Genomic DNA, 18895 nt, shown 5'->3' on the forward strand with positions numbered 1-18895 from the left:
GTTGACCATTCTCTGAGTGAAGAAATGTTTCCTCATCTCAGTCCTAAATGGTCTACCCCATATCTCCCTGAGACTGCGTCCCCTGGTTCCAGACTCCCCAACCAGGGGAAACCTCCTCGCTGCCCGGGCCTGTTAGAATTTTATATGTTTCAATCAGATCCCGTCTCATCCTCCTAAACTCGAGTGAGTCCAGGCCCAGTTGAGTTGCAGAGTGAGAGGAGAATTGAGGAGAAATGTTTTCACCCAGAGGGTGGTGGGAGTCTGGAACTCACTGCCTGAAAGGCTGGTTGAGTCACAAACTCTCGTGACATTGGATCAGTGTTTAGATATTCCCTTGTGATGCTGTAACCTCCAGGGAAATGGGCCAAGAGCTGGAGGATGGGATTAGTGTCATCAGATCTTTGTTTACCAGCACAGACGCAATGGGCCAAATGGCCTCATTCAGTGATGTTCACATCAATGACTCTCTGAGACAAAGAGAAAGAGAGAGAGAGAGAGAGAGAAGAGGAAGTGTGAGGGGCTGACGTGGCTCTCCCTGCCTGATGCCATTTACATACTGAGGAACACCCAGTCAGACTCTCACAGGCAGCAGCTTTATAAAGCAGAGCCCAGTGAAGGGAGAGTTTATCAGGAACCAGGCACAGGGACAGGAGCACACACCATGATTTCACACATCCAGCTGATCTGGCCCCTGGTATTCTGTGTCACAGGTACAAATCTCTCTCCTTCCACCTTGAATCTTTAGCTGCTCTCCATTTCTCTTCAATTCCACTGACTTGTGATTGAAGGGAAAATGCTGAAACCAGAGGAAAGCTCAGTCTCTCCAACAATCTCTCATTTAACAGGCTCTTTCTGTGACAGTTCTGACTTCACTGTGTTTCTCTCTGACCCCTCAGGTATCAGTGGGGACATCATCATGACCCAGTCTCCCCCGGTGCTGTCAGTGGGACTGGGCCAGACTGCAACCATCACCTGTACGGCCAGTCAATCTGTTAGCAAGTGGGTTAGCTGGTACCAGCAACGAGAAGGTCAGAAACCCTCTCTCCTGATCTATGATGCAACAACTCGATTCACAGGAGTCTCCAATCGATTCACCGGCAGTCAATCAGGGACCCGTTTCACCCTGACAATCAGCAACGTTCAGAATGAGGATGTCGCTGACTATTACTGTCAGCAGTATAGCAGCTCCCCCTACACAATGATACAGAGTCATACAAAAACCTCAAAGCACACAGAATCACCTCCTGTACTGACACATCCATAGTTATATAAAATGCATAATAATGGACACACAGTCCCACCGCCTGAACTGACATATCCCACAGTTAGATCTAAATGAAACTGAACAAATTACCCCATGCTGGAATGGTCACTGTCTGCTACACACTCCAGTCCCTGTGGTGTCTCAACGCTCTCTAAAGGCCTCATGTTTCCCTCTTCCACTCCATGGCCACATGTGAAGAACAGCTGCAAGAATTAACAACGAAAAATAAAGTTCACAACTCAGAGGCACAGACAGAAAGACACAAAAAGAGGGTGAGAGTGATCAACAGACTGAGAGATAGGGAGAGGTTGAGAGTGAGAGAGGGAAGCAGAGAGCTGAGGTTTTTGTACAGCCTCTGCACTGGGAGCTCTCACTGTGGCTTACGTTCGGTAAAGGAACCAAGCTCAGACTGAGTAAGTAAACCTCAATCCTCTGTTAATAACCCTTTCAATACTGAAACTTTCTAAAACACAAATGCTGAATTGTTGAAGGTGTTAGTGGGGAGCTGTAGCGAATGAAATGGTTGATTGAGGAGCACTGTGTCTAACAGGGTGTCCAGCTGTATTTCTGTAGTTCCATTGCCCCCTTTAAGCAGCAAGATATAAGTCAGTCAGTTTTACTCACCGTGTGGAGGAGCTCTGTCCATTTGCAGCCTGTGGTCCCATTTCTGCAGCATGGAGTGAAATCAGTGAGTAGCCTCCTGCCAGTCTCAGTGTGACAGACACGGGCAGAGTTTGATGTGAGCTCTGGCTCCCTGTCCCAGTCTCTGATCTCACTGACCTCAGCAGCAGCAGCAGCAGCAGCAGCACAGTGAGAGACCGAGCTCCCACCTCCCCCAGCTTTAACTCTGCTCAATCACACAGTGACAGAATTGTAACAGTGCACACGGAGGCCGTTCCGCCCATCCTGTCTGTACTGGCTCTCCAAATGAGTGTCGTTCTCCTGCCTTCTCCCTGTCACCCTGCACATTGTTCCTTTTCAAATAACAGTCTCATTCCCTTTGGAATGTTTCAATTGAAGCTGCCTCCACCACACTCTCGGGCAGTGCATTCCACACCTTAACCACCCACTGGCTGAAAATGTTTTCCCCTCAGCTCACTTTTGCTTCTTTTACCAATTATTTTCAATCCATGGCCTCTCCCTCTCAATTCTTTCTCAGGTGGGAACATTTTCTCCTGGTTTACTCTGTTCAGACCCCTCCTGATTTTGAATTTCTCAATCAAATCTCCTCTCCGCCTTCTCTTCTCTGAGGAAGACAGTCCCAACTTCTTCAGTCTATCTTCATAACTAACATCCCTCATCCTCAATGGGTCAGATAGCCCACTCCTGCTCCTATTTCTAATGTTCTTATTATCTTATCTTCCTATGTGAGAGACACACATCAGATTTCCACATAACACTCTGTGGCTGTACCTTCCCAGTCTTATTCCCAACATTCCATGCAGTCTCATCCTTACACAATGACCCTGATTTAGAATTTATTACTCTCTCTCCCTCACTCTGAAACTGGATAAGAAGTTCCATTCCTTATTCTGGTGCTATCTATCTCTCCCAGGATTCTGTGCACCTCTGTGTTCCTCTCTGGTATGACCTCCTGGATCCCACAGGCCAGCCAAGATAGTTTAAACCCTCTCCAACAGCACTAGTAAATCACCCCAAAGGAGCTCAGTCCCAGATCTGTTCAGGAGCAACCCGTCTGGTCTGTACATGTCCATCTCCCCCCAAAGCCAGTCCCAGTGTTAAAATAATCAAAAGCTCTACCTCCTGGACTGTCTTTTCAGTTCCACCGTCACCTGTGCTATCCTCCTCTTTCTCGTCTCAGTTGCGTGGGGCACTGGGGGTAATCTTGGAGATGGAGAAGAAAGTGAGGACTGCAGATGCTGTAGATCAGAGCTGATAATGTGTTGCTGGAAAAGTGCAGCAGGTCAGGCAGCATCCAAGGAGCAGGAGAATCGACGTTTTGGGCATTCCTGAAGAAGGGCACATGCCCGAAATTTCGATTCTCCTGCTCCTGTAATCTTGGAGATTCCTACTTTTGAGCTCCTGCTGCTAATTCCCTCTGGAACTCCCTACATTCTGACTGCAGGACTACATCCCTTTTCTCCTTCTGTCACTGGGACTGATGTGGACCACCACTGCTGCCTGTTCCCCCTCTCCCCTCAGGGTGCTCTGCAGCTGCTCAGTGACATCCTTGACCCTGGGATGACAACACACCATCCTGGATTCCCATCTGCAGCTGCAGAAACACCTATCGATTGCCCTCACTCTTGAATCTCCTCTCACTATCGCTCTTCCAGTCTTCGTTGTGCCCCCCGCACCCCCACCCCACCCTGTACAACTGAGCCGCCCATGGTGCCAGGGACTTGGCTCTGGCTGCACTCCCCAGATGAACCATCATTCTGATCAGGATTCCAAACTGAATCCTGGTTGGAGAGTGGGATGCACTCAGGGGATTTCTGTACTAGCTGCCTAGTCCTTTTGGACGGTCTGCTGCTCCCCCATTCCCTCTCTCCCTGTATACTCTGAAGCTGCAGAGTGACCACATCTAGAAACGTGCTCTCCATGGAGCTCTCAGCCTCACGGACTCTCCGCACTGACACCAGCTGCTGCTCAAGCTCCGAAACCCAGAGTTCCAACTACTGTCACTGACCACACTTCTTGTGCTCATGGTATTCCAGGAAGCAGGACAAGCAGTTCCCTCATGCAACCTGATGCACACTCTCACCACTCCCTGATTATCTTTTGTCAAAGTACTTTTGAGAAACAGCAACAGCAGCGCTCACAATCCAGTACTTTCAATGTCCATAGAATCATAGAATTCCTGCAGTATGGAACCAGGCCATTTGGTCCAACAAGTCCACACTGACCCTCCGATAGGTAACCAACCCAGACCCAATCCCCTACCTTTTTAACCTACATTTACTCCTGACTAATGTACCTGACCTACACTATGGGCAATTTAGCACGGCCAATTCACCGAACCTGCACAGCTTTGGACTGTGGGAGGAAACCAGAGCACCCAGAGGAAACCCACGCAGTCACAGGGAGAATGTGCAAACTCCACACAGACAGTCGCCCGAGGCTACAATCAAACCTGGGTCCATAGCACTGTGAGGCAGCAGGGCTAACCACTAAGTGACCGTACTTCCAGTTTTCCAGGGTTTCAAGGAATCTCTACATGAACCCAAAATACTTCAGATATAGGAGCAGAATTGGGCCAGTCAGAATAGAGTCTGCTCTGCCATTTGATCTTGTGTGATGTGTTCCTCAAGCCCATTCTCCTGCATTCTCCTTTTAACTTTTAATCTCCTCACTGATCAAGAACGTATCTGTCTCTGTTTTAAATACTCTCAACATCTTGGCCTCCATAGACCTCTGTGACAATGAGTTCTGCAGATTCACCACCCTCTGGCTGAAGAAATGCCTCCTTATCTCAGTTCTGACGGATCATTCTTCACTCTGAGGCTGTGCCTTCGGGCCCTAGTTTCTTCTACTCGTGGAAACACCTTCTCCATGTTCTCCAGGCCTCTCAATATTCTGTAGTTTCAATAAGATTCCCCCCTCATCTTTCTAAACACAATTGTATACAGATCCAGAATCCTCAACCACTCTTTATATGACACCCCCTTCATTCCCAGGATCATTCTTATTCTTTCTCACTTTTTGCTCTGGACCCTCTCCAATGACAGCACATCCTTCCTTAATAAGGAGTCCAAAATTCCAAATGTGTTCTGATTAGAGACTTATAAAAACTCAGCAGTACACCTCTGACGTTAAAGTTAATGCTAACATTGTAATTGCCTTTCAAACTGCCAATGGTGAACCTGCACGTTAACCTTCAGAGAAACCTGAGCAAGGACTCCCAATTCTCTTTGTGCTTCAGATTTCTAAAATCTTTCCTCACTTAGAAAACAGTCTGTGCCTCCACTCTTCCCACCAAAGTATCTAGCCTCACAAGTTCCCGCATTGTACTCCACCTGCCACTTCTTTGCACATTCTCCTAGCCTGACCAAGTCCTTCTGCAATCTCCCCTTTTCCTCAACTCCACCTGTCCTTTCACCAAGTTTTGTGTCAGCTACAAACATATGAACAATATCTTCAGTTCCTTATCCAGATTGTTAATAGATAATGTGAATAGCTGTGGTCCCAACAAAGATCCCTGCGGATCGCCACAAAGCACCAACTGCCATCCAGAAAAAATCCCTTTGTCCTTCTCTTGCCTTTGTGCCGGTCAACCATCCTCTACCCACCGCAACATGGGCTCTGATTTGACTTAGCAGTCTCCTTTATTGTACCCTGTCAAAGGTCTTGTGGAAATCCAAATGGATCACATCCACTGGCTGTCCTTTGTCTAATGCACTTGTTACCTCCTCAAAGATTTCTAACAGATTTGTCAGGCATGCCTCCCTTTGATGAAGCTGTGCTGACTCAGCCCAATTTTACCGGGCTGCAATTTTACCAGGTTTAAGGGTGAGATTCCATATACCTGCAATCTCACCCTTACGTAGACCTCTAAAATCTTACCAATGACCGAGGTCAGGCTAACCAGCTTATAATGTCCCATCTCTGCCTCCCTCCTTTCTTAAACAGGGACGTTACATTCACTATTTTCCAGTCTTCTGGGACCACCCCTGACTCCAGTGATTTCTGAAAGATCACAGCCAATGGCCCTACAATTACCTTAGCTATCTCCATCAGAACTCTGGGGTGTAGTCCATCGGGTCTGAATGATTTATCCACCTTCAGACCTTTCAGCTGCCTCAACCCCTCCACCTTAGTGATGCCCTCTCCACTCACTTCTGCTCCCAAATCTCTTGAAGGTCAGGTGTGCTGGCTGATATTTTAGTATCATGGTTAGCCCCAGGTGAGGTCCCAGAAGACTGGAGGACAGCGAAGACTGTGCCATTGTTCAAAAAGGGCTGCAAAACAAAAGCCTGGGAATTATACGCTTCACATTTGTGGTGGGTAAGTTGTTTGATAAGATAAGATACACATGCATTTGGAAAGAGTGGATTTGATTAGGAGTTGTCAGCATGACTTTGTGAATGGGAGAATATAGAACATAGAACATAGAACAATACAGCACAGAACAGGCCCTTCGGCCCACGATGTTGTGCCGAACTTCTATCCTAGATTAAGCACCCATCCATGTACCTATCCAAATGCCGCTTAAAGGTCGCCAATGAATCTGACTCTACCACTCCCACGGGCAGCGCATTCCATGCCCCCACCACTCTCTGGGTGAAGAACCCACCCCTGACATCTCCCCTATACCATCCACCCTTCACCTTAAATTTATGTCCCCTTGTAACACTCTGTTGTACCCGGGGAAAAAGTTTCTGACTGTCTACTCTATCTATTCCTCTGATCATCTTATAAACCTCTATCAAGTCACCCCTCATCCTTCGCCGTTCCAACGAGAAAAGGCCGAGAACTCTCAACCTATCCTCGTACGACCTACTCTCCATTCCAGGCAACATCCTGGTAAATCTTCTCTGCACCCTCTCCAAAGCTTCCACATCTTTCCTAAAGTGAGGCGACCAGAACTGCACACAGTACTCCAAATGTGGCCTAACCAAAGTCCTGTACAGCTGCAACATCACCTCACGACTCTTGAATTCAATCCCTCTGCTAATGAACGATAATACTCCATAGGCCTTCTTACAAACTCTATCCACCTGAGTGGCAACCTTCAAAGATCTATGTACATAGACCCCAAGATCCCTCTGTTCCTCCACCTGGCCAAGAACCCTACCATTAACCCTGTATTCCGCATTCTTATTTGTTCTTCCAAAATGGACAACTTCACACTTGGCAGGGTTGAACTCCATCTGCCACTCCTCAGCCCAGCTCTGCATCTTATCTAAGTCCCTCTGCAGCCGACAACAGCCCTCCTCACTGTCCACAACTCCACCTATCTTTGTATCATCTGCAAATTTACTGACCCACCCTTCGACTCCCTCATCTAAGTCATTAATAAAAATTACAAACAGCAGAGGACCCAGAACTGATCCCTGCGGAACTCCACTTGTAACTGGACTCCATGCTGAAAATTTACCATCTACGACCACTCTCTGCCTTCGACCGGTTAGCCAGTTTTCTATCCAATTGGCCAAATTTCCCTCTATCCCATGCCTCCTGACTTTCCGCATAAGCCTACCATGGGGAACCTTATCAAATGCCTTACTAAAATCCATGTACACTACATCCACTGCTCTACCCTCATCCACATGCTTGGTCACCTCCTCGAAGAATTCAATAAGACTTGTAAGGCAAGACCTACCCTTCACAAATCCGTGCTGGCTGTCCCTAATCAAGCAGTGCCGTTCCAGATACTCGTAAATCCTATCCCTCAGTACCCTTTCCATTACTTTGCCTACCACAGAAGTAAGACTAACTGGCCTGTAATTCCCGGGGTTATCCCTATTCCCTTTTTTGAACAGGGGCACAACATTTGCTACTCTCCAGTCCCCTGGTACCACCCCCGTTGCCAGTGAAGACGAGAAGATCATTGCCAACGGTACTGCAATTTCCTCTCTTGCTTCCCACATAATCCTAGGATATATCCCGTCAGGCCCGGGGGACTTGTCTATCCTCAAGTTGTTCAAAATGTCCAACACATCTTCCTTCCTAACAGATATCTCTTCTAGCTTATCAGTCTGTTTCACACTCTCCTCTTCAACAATACAGTCCCTCTCGTTCGTAAATACTGAAGAGAAGTACTTGTTCAAGACCTCTCCTATCTCTTCCGACTCAATACACAGTCTCCCACCACTGTCCTTGATCGGACCTACCCTCGTTCTCGTCATTCTCAGGTTTCTCACATACGCATAGAATGCCTTGGGGTTATCCTTGATCCTATCCGCCAGGGATTTTTCATGCCCTCTCTTAGCTCTCCTAATCCCTTTCTTCAGGTCCCTTCTGGCTATCCTGTATCCCTCCACTGCTCTGTCTGAACCTTGTTTCCTCAACCTTATGTAAGCCTCCTTCTTCCTCTTTACTAGACATTCAACCTCCCTCGTCAACCAAGGCTCCCTCACACGACCATTTCTTTCCTGCCTGATCGGTACATACATATCAAGGCCACGTCGTATCTGCTCCTTGAAAAAGTCCCACATTTCCACCACATCCTTCCCTGACAGCCTATGCTCCCAACGTATGCTCCTCAAATCCTGTCTTACAGCATCGTAATTTCCCTTCCCCCAATTGTAGAAACTTCCTTGTTGTGCGCACCTATCTCTCTCCATAACCAAGGTGAAAGTCACAGAATTGTGGTCGCCATCACCAAAATGTTCACCCACTAACAAGCCCACCACTTGTCCCGGTTCGTTACCGAGTACCAAATCCAATATGGCCTCCCCTCTGGTTGGACAATCTACATACTGCGTTAGAAAAGCTTCCTGGACACACTGCACAAACACCGCCCCATCCAATCTACTTGATCTAAAGAGCTTCCAATCAATATTTGGGAAGTTGAAGTCGCCCATGACTACGACCCTGTGGCTTCTGCACCTTTCCAAAATCTGTTTCCCAATCTGTTTCTCCACATCTCTGCTGCTATTGGGGGGCCTATAATAAACACCCAACAAGGTGACTGCACCTTTCCTATTTCTGACTTCAGCCCATACTACCTCCAGAGGCAGATCCCCCTCAAACTTCCTTTCTGCAACCGTTATACCATTTCTAATTAGCAATGCCACCCCCCCTCCTTTTTTACCACCCTCCCTAATCTTACTGAAACATCTGTAACCAGGAACCTCCAACAGCCATTCCTGTCCCTCATCTATCCATGTTTCCGTGATGGCTACAACATCGTAGTCCCAGGTACCGATCCATGCCTTAAGTTCACCCACCTTATTTCTGATACTCCTTGCATTGAAGTATACGCACTTGAGCCCATCTCTGTGTCTGTAAGTAGTCCCTGTCAGTGCTACCTTCTCCACAGCCTCCCTACAGTCTTGGACATCCTGACACACAGCTAGCTTACTTGCTGGACTACAAGTCCAGATCCCATCCCCCTGCCAAATTAGTTTAAACCCCCCCGAAGAGTGCTAGCAAACCTACCCCCCAGGATATTGGTGCCCTTCTGGTTCAGGTGCAACCCGTCCTGTTTATACAGGTCCCACCTTCCCCAGAATGCAGTCCAATTGTCCAAATATCTGAAGCCCTCCCTCCTACACCATCCTTGCAGCCACGTGTTCAACTGCACTCGCTCCCTATTCTTTGCCTCTCTGTCACGTGGCACCGGCAACAACCCAGAGATGACGACTCTGTCTGTCCTAGCCTTTAGCTTCCAGCCTAACTCCTTGAGCTCTTGAATGACCTCCCCGCCCCTCTTCCTACCTATGTCGTTGGTGCCAATGTGTACCACGACTTCTGGCTGCACACCCTCCCCCTTAAGGATTCTGAAGACACGGTCCGAGACGTCTCGGACCCTAGCACCCGGGAGGCAACAAACCATCCGAGAGTCTCGCCCATGTCCACAGAACCGCCTGTCCGTCCCTCTAACTAGAGAGTCCCCTATAACTAGCGCTCTCTTCTTCTCCCCCTTTCCCTTCTGAATCTCAGAGCCACAGACCCCTTCACTGCAGCTTACACCTGCAAGGCTGTCCCCCCCAACAGTTTCCAAAGCTGCATACTTATTTTTTAGGGGAACGACTACAGGGGAACCCTGCACTGCCTGTTTCTTCCCCTTCCCACCTCTAACTGTTACCCAGCTACCTCTGTTCTCTGGCGTAACTATGTCCCTGTAGCTTCTATCGATCACCCTCTCAGCCTCTCGAATAATCCTCAGCTCATCCAGTTCCAGTTCCAGTTCCCTAACTCGTTCGGTGAGGATCAGGATCTGACTGCATTTCCTGCACACGAAGTCGGCAGGAGTATCGGTGGTCACCCCTACCTCAAACATCCTGCAGGAGGAACATTCCACTGCCTGTGCTGCCATGACTGTACACTGTCTCCAAAAACAAGAACACTGAGTCAATAACCTGTGGACTTTAAAGTTAGGTTAGAGGAGGAGGGTGGGAGGGAGGCCCTACGGAAGTAGGACCTGGGGTCTAGAACACACCCACTCAAATACTAATCACTTGCCTTCCCGCCCAGCTATGCGCTCCAACCTGACTTCCGCTGCCCGCTACAGGTAAGTAATTTTGAAACAAACTGTCTTACCTTAGCTGTAGTCTCCCGGGTTCGTTTTTCCTCGGCCGCTGCTCCCACTCAAATGACCGTTGGTGAATTAAAGGGGGAGTATTTATACTCACCGTTCTCCTTCCCGGCTGCCCCTCTGTTTACCGTCACTTCCTCTGCTGCTCCCGCTCTTTTTGTGAAGAGAAAAAAAAAACCGCTGCCCGCTACAGGTAAGTAATTTTGAAACAAACTGTCTTACCTTAGCTGTAGTCTCCCGGGTTCGTTTTTCCTCGGCCGCTGCTCCCACTCAAATGAAAAAATGCCTCACAAAAATGCCTCACAAATATGCCTCACAAATTTGTTCAGGTACTTTGATGAATTGACCAGGAAGGTTGATGAGGGCAGGATGGTAGACGTGGTCTATATGGATTTCAGTGAGGCCTTTGATAAGGTTCCACATGGTAGGCTGTTATGGAAGGTTAGATTGCATGGAATTCAAGGTGGCCTGGCTAATTGGATACATGATTGGCTTGATAGTAGAAAGCACAGGGTAATAGGGGAAGGATCCTTATTGTACTGGAGGCCTGTGACTAGTGGAGTGCCTCAGGGGTCAGTGCTGGGCCCATTGCTGTTTGTTATCTATATCAATGTTTTGGATGAGAATGTACAAGGCATGGTTAGTGAGTTTGCTGGTGACACTCATTAAAAGCAGCATCGTGGACAGTGCGGGCAGTTATCAGAAATTGCAGCAGGACCTTGCTCAGCTGGGGAACTGGGCCGAGAAATAACAAATAGAGTTTAATACAGATAAATGTGAGGTCTTGTATTTTGGAAATTCAAAGCAAGGTAGGAGTTTCATGGTGAATGATAGCGCCTTAAGGAATATAGTGGAACAGAGGGTCCTTAGAATTCAGGTAAGCAGTTCTCTGAAAATGGAGTCACAGTAAATAGAGAAGAGAAGAGAGCGTTTTCTGCAGTGCCCTTCATCAGTCAGGGCATTGACTACAGATGTTGGGAAGTTATGTTGCAGTTATACAGGACATTGGTGAAGCCACACTTGGAATATTGTGTTCAGTTTTGGTCACCTTGTTACAGGAAGGATGTTATTAAACTGGAAAGAGTGCAGAAGAAATTTGCAAGGATGTTGCCAGGATTCAATGGTTTGGGTAAAAGGGAGAGTACATTTTTCTTTCGAGTGTAGGAGACTGAGGGAGGACCTCATAAGATCATGAGAGGCATGGATAGGGTGAATTCACTCAGTCTTTTCCCCAGGGTTTGCGAATATGGACGAGAGCGCATCAGTTTAAGGTCAGAGGGGAAAGAATAAAAGGGAACCTGAGGGGCAACCTTTTTACACAGAGGGTTGTTCGCATTTGGAATGAGTTGCCAGTGGAAGTGGTTGAGGTGGGTACATTAATAACATTTAAAAGGCATTTGGACAAATACAGGAAAGGAAAGGATTCAGAAGGATCTGGGCCAAGTGCAGGATTAGCGTAAATGGACATTTTGGTTGGCATGGACCAGTTTGGTCCAAATGGCCTGTCTCCATGCTGTCGGACTCTATGACTCTATGACATTGTCATGGACCAGGCCAGACCCTTCGAAACATTTTGAGAATGCAGTCCAGACCTTACCTTTTCGAATTGTGTTATGCAAATGTAACCTGGATATTCCAGGATTGATACAACTGGCCAAACCGCTCAGCTTGAAGGGAAAGAGAATTTATTTACACACAATCAAAAGAAAACAGAATTTAGAATAACTTAACTATTTGAAAACCCAACTGACGAGAAAATGTAACTTGACAAAGAGCTGTTCCAATTTGCTGCAACAGCCTTGGTAAAAAGGTAAATATAAACACAGAGGTTCTTACAGGAGAGGAATTTCAGACAGTGAGTCCACTGGAAAATGTTGAATTGGGGAACCTTTCTCACCAGCAGCTTTCTTTATCCAGGAGCTTCCAACCGACTATTTGTCAAAAACAGCAAACTGGAAGAACTGGCCACTATCCTTTTATTGGACAAGTTTTTCATATAAAATCTAAAAGCCTTTTCCCTGACTGTTGCCCTAGGCAGTATCTGTTAGCCATGAGCAAAGTCCCTAACCCAGACAAATTGGAACCTCTGCCTTTACAACCCCTCTTGAAAAAAAATCCAAGGACAACTCAACCTTGTGAAATGAGCAGCATTGTCACACCATTGTGAAAGCTGATTTAAAGCATCGATGCACTTTTTCCATCATTTTTTTGTTCCCCAGTACTATCTCTGCCTTTTCCAGTGGTACAATTTCTATTATTGACTCCCTCTTGCCTTTCATATATCTAAAGAAAACCTCTTGCAACATTCTTTTATGTTCCTAGATCGCTTACCCTTATATTTTATTTACACACTCACCCTTACTTTTTTTTAGTTAATTTCTGCTGTTTTTAAAGGCTTCCCAATCCTCTGGCTTCCCAATAATCTCCACCACATTGCATGTTTTTTCTTTTGCTTTTATGCTGACCCTGACTTCCCTCATCAGCCACGGCCTCCACTCAGTATCTTTCTTCTTCCTTGGGTTGAATTCCTGCTCTGCCTCCCAAATTACTCCCAGAAACTCCTGCCATTGCTGCTCCATTCTCTCTTATGCTCAGCTTCCCTTCTTATCAACTCTGGCCAGCTCCTCCATCATGTCTTTGTAGTTACCTTAAGTTAATTGCATTTCCAGTACAACTGACTCCAGATTCTCTGTCACAAACTGCAAGGTGAATGCTGTCATATTACGGTCAATGCCCCCAAGGGATTCCTTCACCCTAAGTTCCCTAATCAGGTCTGCTTCATTACACATCACCCAATCCAGAATTGCCTGTTCCATAGTGAACTCGACCACAAGCTGCTCCAAAAACCATCTCGTAGACATTCCATTAATTCCTTCGCTTGACATCCCCAAACAACTTAAATTTTCCAGTCTACCTACATATTGAAGTCTTTTATGACTATTGTAGCAGGGCCTTTATTACATCCTTCTCTATCTCCTGATTTAGTTTCTTCCTCATATCCTGACTACTGCTGGGGAGGGGGGCTTTGCAAAGTTCTCATCATGCTCTTTCTCCCTTGCAACTCCCCAACTCTACCCACACAGATTGAATGCATTCCAACTCTAAATCCCTTCTTGTGATTGATCTTATTTCATTTCTTACCAATACGGTAACCCTACCCCCATCTGCCCATCAGCATGTCCTGTCAATTAGATGTGCATCCTTGAGGATTTCATTCCCAGCCCTCAACCCCTTACAGCCACATCTCTGTGAAACTCAAAACATCACACCTGCCAATTCCAATCTGCGCTACAAGCTCATTTACCTCATTTCGGATACTCCCTGCATTCAGGTACAACACCCTCAGTCCTGCATTGACTGCCCTCCTTTTCATAGTTGTCCCCTTATTCAAGATGCCTAAAATTAATTTTCTGACCCTTTCCATAATCTATGTCCTATTAATTATTCTGGGAACTTTATTAACCTCTCCTGAGCCCTGCGTCACTTTAATGATTTTAAAGTCCTTGGGAACCTCAATTTGTGGCATCACTCTGTCTACCTTATTCCGAACTTTAAGTTATTTCTACTGTCAAGTTCCCCTGCACTTCTGTATTGCCTTGTGACAATACGACATTCACAAATTCTGATCCTTCCTTTTATTTTCTGGTAACAATCAAACCCATCACTCACCACGAATCCCACCTTCTCCTGTGCCTTTCATTTTCTCACGTTCTGTGCAAGTGAACCCGTTTGCTTTCTCTTTGGGTTGACTTCAGGTCAATATTCATCCCTGAAACATCACTGAACATGCTCATAATCTCATTTACGATTGCGCGATATTGCTGTGTACAAATTATGTTTTCTGCATTACAACAGTGACCAGTGTTCAGACAAGTCCCTCACTCTCTGTAAATTCTTTGGGAGAGTCTGACATACAAGTCTCTCTTTTGATGCACTGGGAGCCTTTCAAATATCAGAGATGCCATTCCATGGCTCTATTAGACAGACAGCAGGACTGTTTCCCCTGGTGTCCTGGTCAATATTGATTCCCTAATTAGCATCACTAAAAACCTGATCCTCGACTCATTGTCACCCAGCTCTCTGGGATCTTGCTGAGCACAGTCTGGTGGAAAGAGCCACTGCGACATCCTTAGGTGGAGCCAGGTGCAACATAAATACAAGTCTTTCTTTGAGGTTGGAGTCTCCTGAACCTGACCCTTGCCCATTGGATGCACGCTTCCATCTTCCAGGGAACATGGGATCATTAAGAGCAATGACACTGTCTGATCCAGGACACTGAGATTCTTTGCAGCCTCACCTTTGACCTTACCCCAGTGCTGAGCTGGAAGATTTGAATCAAAATCTCGAACCTTCTACATGGACACCCAACGTGACTCCTTCCTGAAGTGTGCTGATCCAACTCTGCTCCAGTGTTCTTAGATAAAGTTCTCCTGAGCTGTGAGTGATCAGAGGTTTGTTAAAGAGATGTCGAACTCCACCCCACATACCAACTCTTGCTCCATAGCTCTGGAGGCTTTGGTGTTTCAAGTGAATATCCAAGTGTTTTTTCAATGTGATGAGGGTTTCTGCCGCTCTCACCCTTTCAGCCTGATCCCACCAGCCACTGGGTGAAAACAATTACTCCTCAACTCCCCTCTAACCCTGCCCCCAATTCATTTTAATCTCTCCCCATGGTTATTGCCCTCTGTGCTGGTGGAAATCAGTCCTTCCTACACACTCTATCCAGGCCCCTCATCATTTTACACACCTCGATCAAATCTCCCCTCAGCCTCCTGTGTTCCAAAGAAACCAGTCCTAGCCAAACCAATCATTCCTCAAAGCTAATACTCCTCATTCCTGACAAAATCCTCCACTGTCCCCATTTCGAGGGAGATCACATCCTTACTGCAATGTGGTGACCAGAACTGCACACAGTTCTCTCACTGTGCTCTAACTGGGCTTCACTTGAGGTCAGAAGTCACACGACACCAGGTTATAGTCTAACAGGCTTATTTCAAATCTCAAGCTTTCAGAGCACTGTTCCTTCAGCACTGAAGTCACTTCACCTGAAGAAGGAGCAGCGTTTCAAGAGCTTGTGATTTTAACTAAACCTGTTGGACTGTAACCTGGTGTTATGTGACCCCTGAACATGTCCACCCCATTCAACACCAGAGCCTCCATATCACATCAATAGTTTCACATCTTTGCTGAGACTCTCTCTTTGGGATGCCACTCTTACTCTTTTGGGAAAAGATTCTGAATGATCTCTGTCTCTGTCTCATCCTTGGAGGCCTCCCACTGCCCTGTCACTGATCTCCCATCAAGTCGATCGTTCCAGTACACTTTTACCAAATTACCACACAGTTTGGTAAAATGGGTTGCTCCCAAATGAAAGCTTTTACACTTGCTCCATGGTTCTCCATTTCCATCCTTATTCTCAATCTCACTGAGTTCCGATCACTGTCACTAAAATGCTCCCACATTGATAGCCCTTCCAGCTGCCCACATTCATTCCTTAAATGATGGTCCAGGACTGTCCCTTCTCTTTCTGCTGCGTCACCATCATCTTCTCGGGGACAGTTAGGGATGAGCAGCAACTGGCTCTGCCAGTGCCGTACATGTCCCAAAAAGCAATTTTTAAAATGCTAGTGCTTTTGTCAGGTATGCTAGGTACTGGATACAAATGTTCAAATGTTTTATCAGTTACTGTTCAGAGAGTTGAAGTACCTTCAAAAGGCAGGGATTAAAATTGTTTCTCTTGTCTTTCAGGCCGTGACAACTCTCAGCCCAAGCTGACCCTGCTGCCTCCCTCGCCAGAGCAGGTCAATACCAAGAGCACTGCCACCCTGGTGTGCCTTGCCAATCACTTCTATCCCGATGAGCTGCAGGTGCAGTGGAAGAAGGACGGTGCAGTCATTTCGGACGGGGTTCAGACCAGCAACTACCTGCGAGCTTCAGACAGCACCTACAGTGTCAGCAGCCTGCTGACCCTCTCTGGGTCTGACTGGGAGTCCAATGCTCGCTTCTCCTGTGCCCTCACCCACGTGACCCTCCCCTCTCCCCTCAGCAAGAGCATCAGGAGATCAGAATGTGTGTAGAGTGTTCGAGACAGTCCACAGAGGAGACACAACTTTAAATAGAACAGGGCTGAGCTGGCAGGACAAAGGTCATTGTCAGCACTGAATTTCAACTCTCTTCTTTCTCAGGACTGGCTTGGAGACACTTCTGAGCTTCAGTGGTTAAGGCAGGTCATTGGGATAGTGTAGAGAAAACTTTACTCTTTATGTAGCCCCATGCTTTCCCTGACCTGGATGTGTTTGATGGGGACAGTGTAAACTTGCGATGTCAAGTAAAAACTCTCGAAGATGCTAAAGACTGTCAGCTGTGCAAAAACAATGTGAACCTCAGAAATCTCTGTTTCAGTAAAACAGACCTCCTTCCTGCTCAGCCGCCAGTTCCAATTTAAGGTTTTGTCACTGTTCAAAGGGACAGGATTCTCATGTTATTGAGAAAATCTCCACAAGTGTTTTCCTCAAGCTCCATTGTGGCTGTGAATTTGTGTAGCTTCCTCTGTCTGGGCTGTTAATTGCTGACTGTTTTCTGTCAAAGTCAATCTGGAAAAGGGAATAAAGATGAAGATGATTCAGTCTCTGTCTCGTGTGTGCTTTGGAAATGGCCAGAGCTGAGTCCTCAGGGAAAGCTGTGTGAAGTGTTAACCTCCACCCTCAAGGCCTGGAGAATGAGGGGGAGAATAGACGGGGCAATGGGGTCCCCAGAGCAGGAGGGCAATGCTACCATTGTGTCCAGAAAGGGCACTTTCAGCAGGAATGCACAACCTCAAGAAATCTTTCCCAATAAATGGGGAAAAGAAGGAAGGCAGGAGGGGACAATGGGGAACACAATAATCTGATGGAAATTCGCCATCAATGCTCACCCATCCCTTAGACACAGCAAGATCACAAGCCAAGAAATTCAAATCAACTGTTAGGGAGCCAGAGCCACTGGGAACCCTATATTGATGAATATGACAAGCAGGACCTTGTTACTCAGAATAACAATTGAACAATAACAATTTGAGAAATAAATATTCCATAAATTAGACCTGGGTTTTCTTTACTCTTCAAATGAGATGCAATTGTCCTGGGCGTCCCTGGGGCCAGACTGAGAATGTTCCATCCGGGGGAGTCTGGGAGTCACGGCTGGGGAGGACAGTCAATGATAAACTGGTTCCACTTTCTGCTGTCATACTCTGTAGCCCCTGGGACATCTCAGTGAGGATCATCCAGGGCTCAGGGTGGATTCCAGAGCAGCTCATTGTCCTGACTGTTGTGTTCCTCAGTCCACATGTGGCTCTGGCAATCTCACTTCATGGCTCTAGTATCAGTGGGGACCAATGTGACTGAAATCTTATCCAAACACACCCTCACACAGCGGGGAGGCTACTGGTGGCTCAGAAACCCCTTGGACTCAGTCCCAGATTCCACCGTGGCTCTTTCATTCAAACACAACATTAACACACTGACACCACATTCAGAGGGCAATCCTGAGATGGGGCAAGTTTGGTTCTTGATTCCAATGTGAGGACATGGGGGCTGGGTGTGAAATGTCTAGTCTGAAACTGGTGGGGGTACTTTATAATGAAGAATAGAAACTGATGTCAGAATAAAGTCAGGTATTGATGGGAGTGAGGAATATCTCAGTGATCTGTCTCCAGAATCCACAGACTACACACATCCTTCTGTCAGACCCTGAAGGCTGAGAAACAGCTCCTTGACATCCAACATATCTCCAACTTTCCCAGAAAAGGTGAAATATTTTCTGTGTCAGTGATTCCCTGGAACAGGATATTTTTAAAAGGGCTGTGGGAAGAGAACTGTTGACTCGCAATGACAAAGCCAATGGAAGGATGTGGAGCTGGCTCTGTGAAATGTTAGGGCACAGAGGATGACACCAGAAGCAATTCAATGTTGTCACTCTCTCCTTTGCAATTGCTAAACTGGTAATAATTGGTTTTCCCTCACAATTTGCTCTCTTGTATTCGATCCACGTGCCTTTCTTGCTTTGCTTCTTTTGACTTGAGTATGTGGGTAGCTCCATCAAAACCCAATTTCCTCACTCTCATCCAGGCCCCTGAAGAGATTAGAGACAAAACAAACTGCAAATGCTGGAATCCAAGGTTGACAAGCAGGAGGCTGGGAGAACACTGCAAGACTGGCAGCATCAGGAGGTGGAGATGTCAACGTTTTGGCTGTAACCCTTCTTCAGGAATGGGGGTGGGGGAATGATGGGGGAGCTGTAGATAAAGGCAGTGGTGGGGACAGGGTGGTAAGATGGGGATAGGTGAAGATAGGTAGAGGGTACTATCTGATTGGTTGATGGGAGGGATGAATACAAATTAATCTCTCCCATCGACTAATCAGGTCATACTCTCTACCATTCTCAACCTATCCCTACCTCAACACCCTGCTCCGCCCCATTCACTTTCTCCC

The 18895-nt window shown here is 46.8% G+C and overlaps 1 pseudogene and 1 gene segment (V, D, J or C); both read left to right on the forward strand.

Moving 5' to 3' along the window:
- Positions 1–18895, forward strand: part of LOC140479581 (Ig kappa chain V region Mem5-like) — a 483791-nt pseudogene that overhangs the window by 329594 nt on the left and 135302 nt on the right.
- On the forward strand, positions 658–17053 carry LOC140479579 (Ig kappa chain V region Mem5-like). The segment is given in 4 exon segments: positions 658–710; positions 897–1194; positions 1646–1677; positions 16176–17053. Coding segments are annotated over 4 exon segments (708 nt in total).

The sequence above is a fragment of the Chiloscyllium punctatum genome, chromosome 7 (assembly GCF_047496795.1).
Source record: "Chiloscyllium punctatum isolate Juve2018m chromosome 7, sChiPun1.3, whole genome shotgun sequence".
In the NCBI taxonomy this organism is placed as follows: domain Eukaryota; kingdom Metazoa; phylum Chordata; class Chondrichthyes; order Orectolobiformes; family Hemiscylliidae; genus Chiloscyllium; species Chiloscyllium punctatum.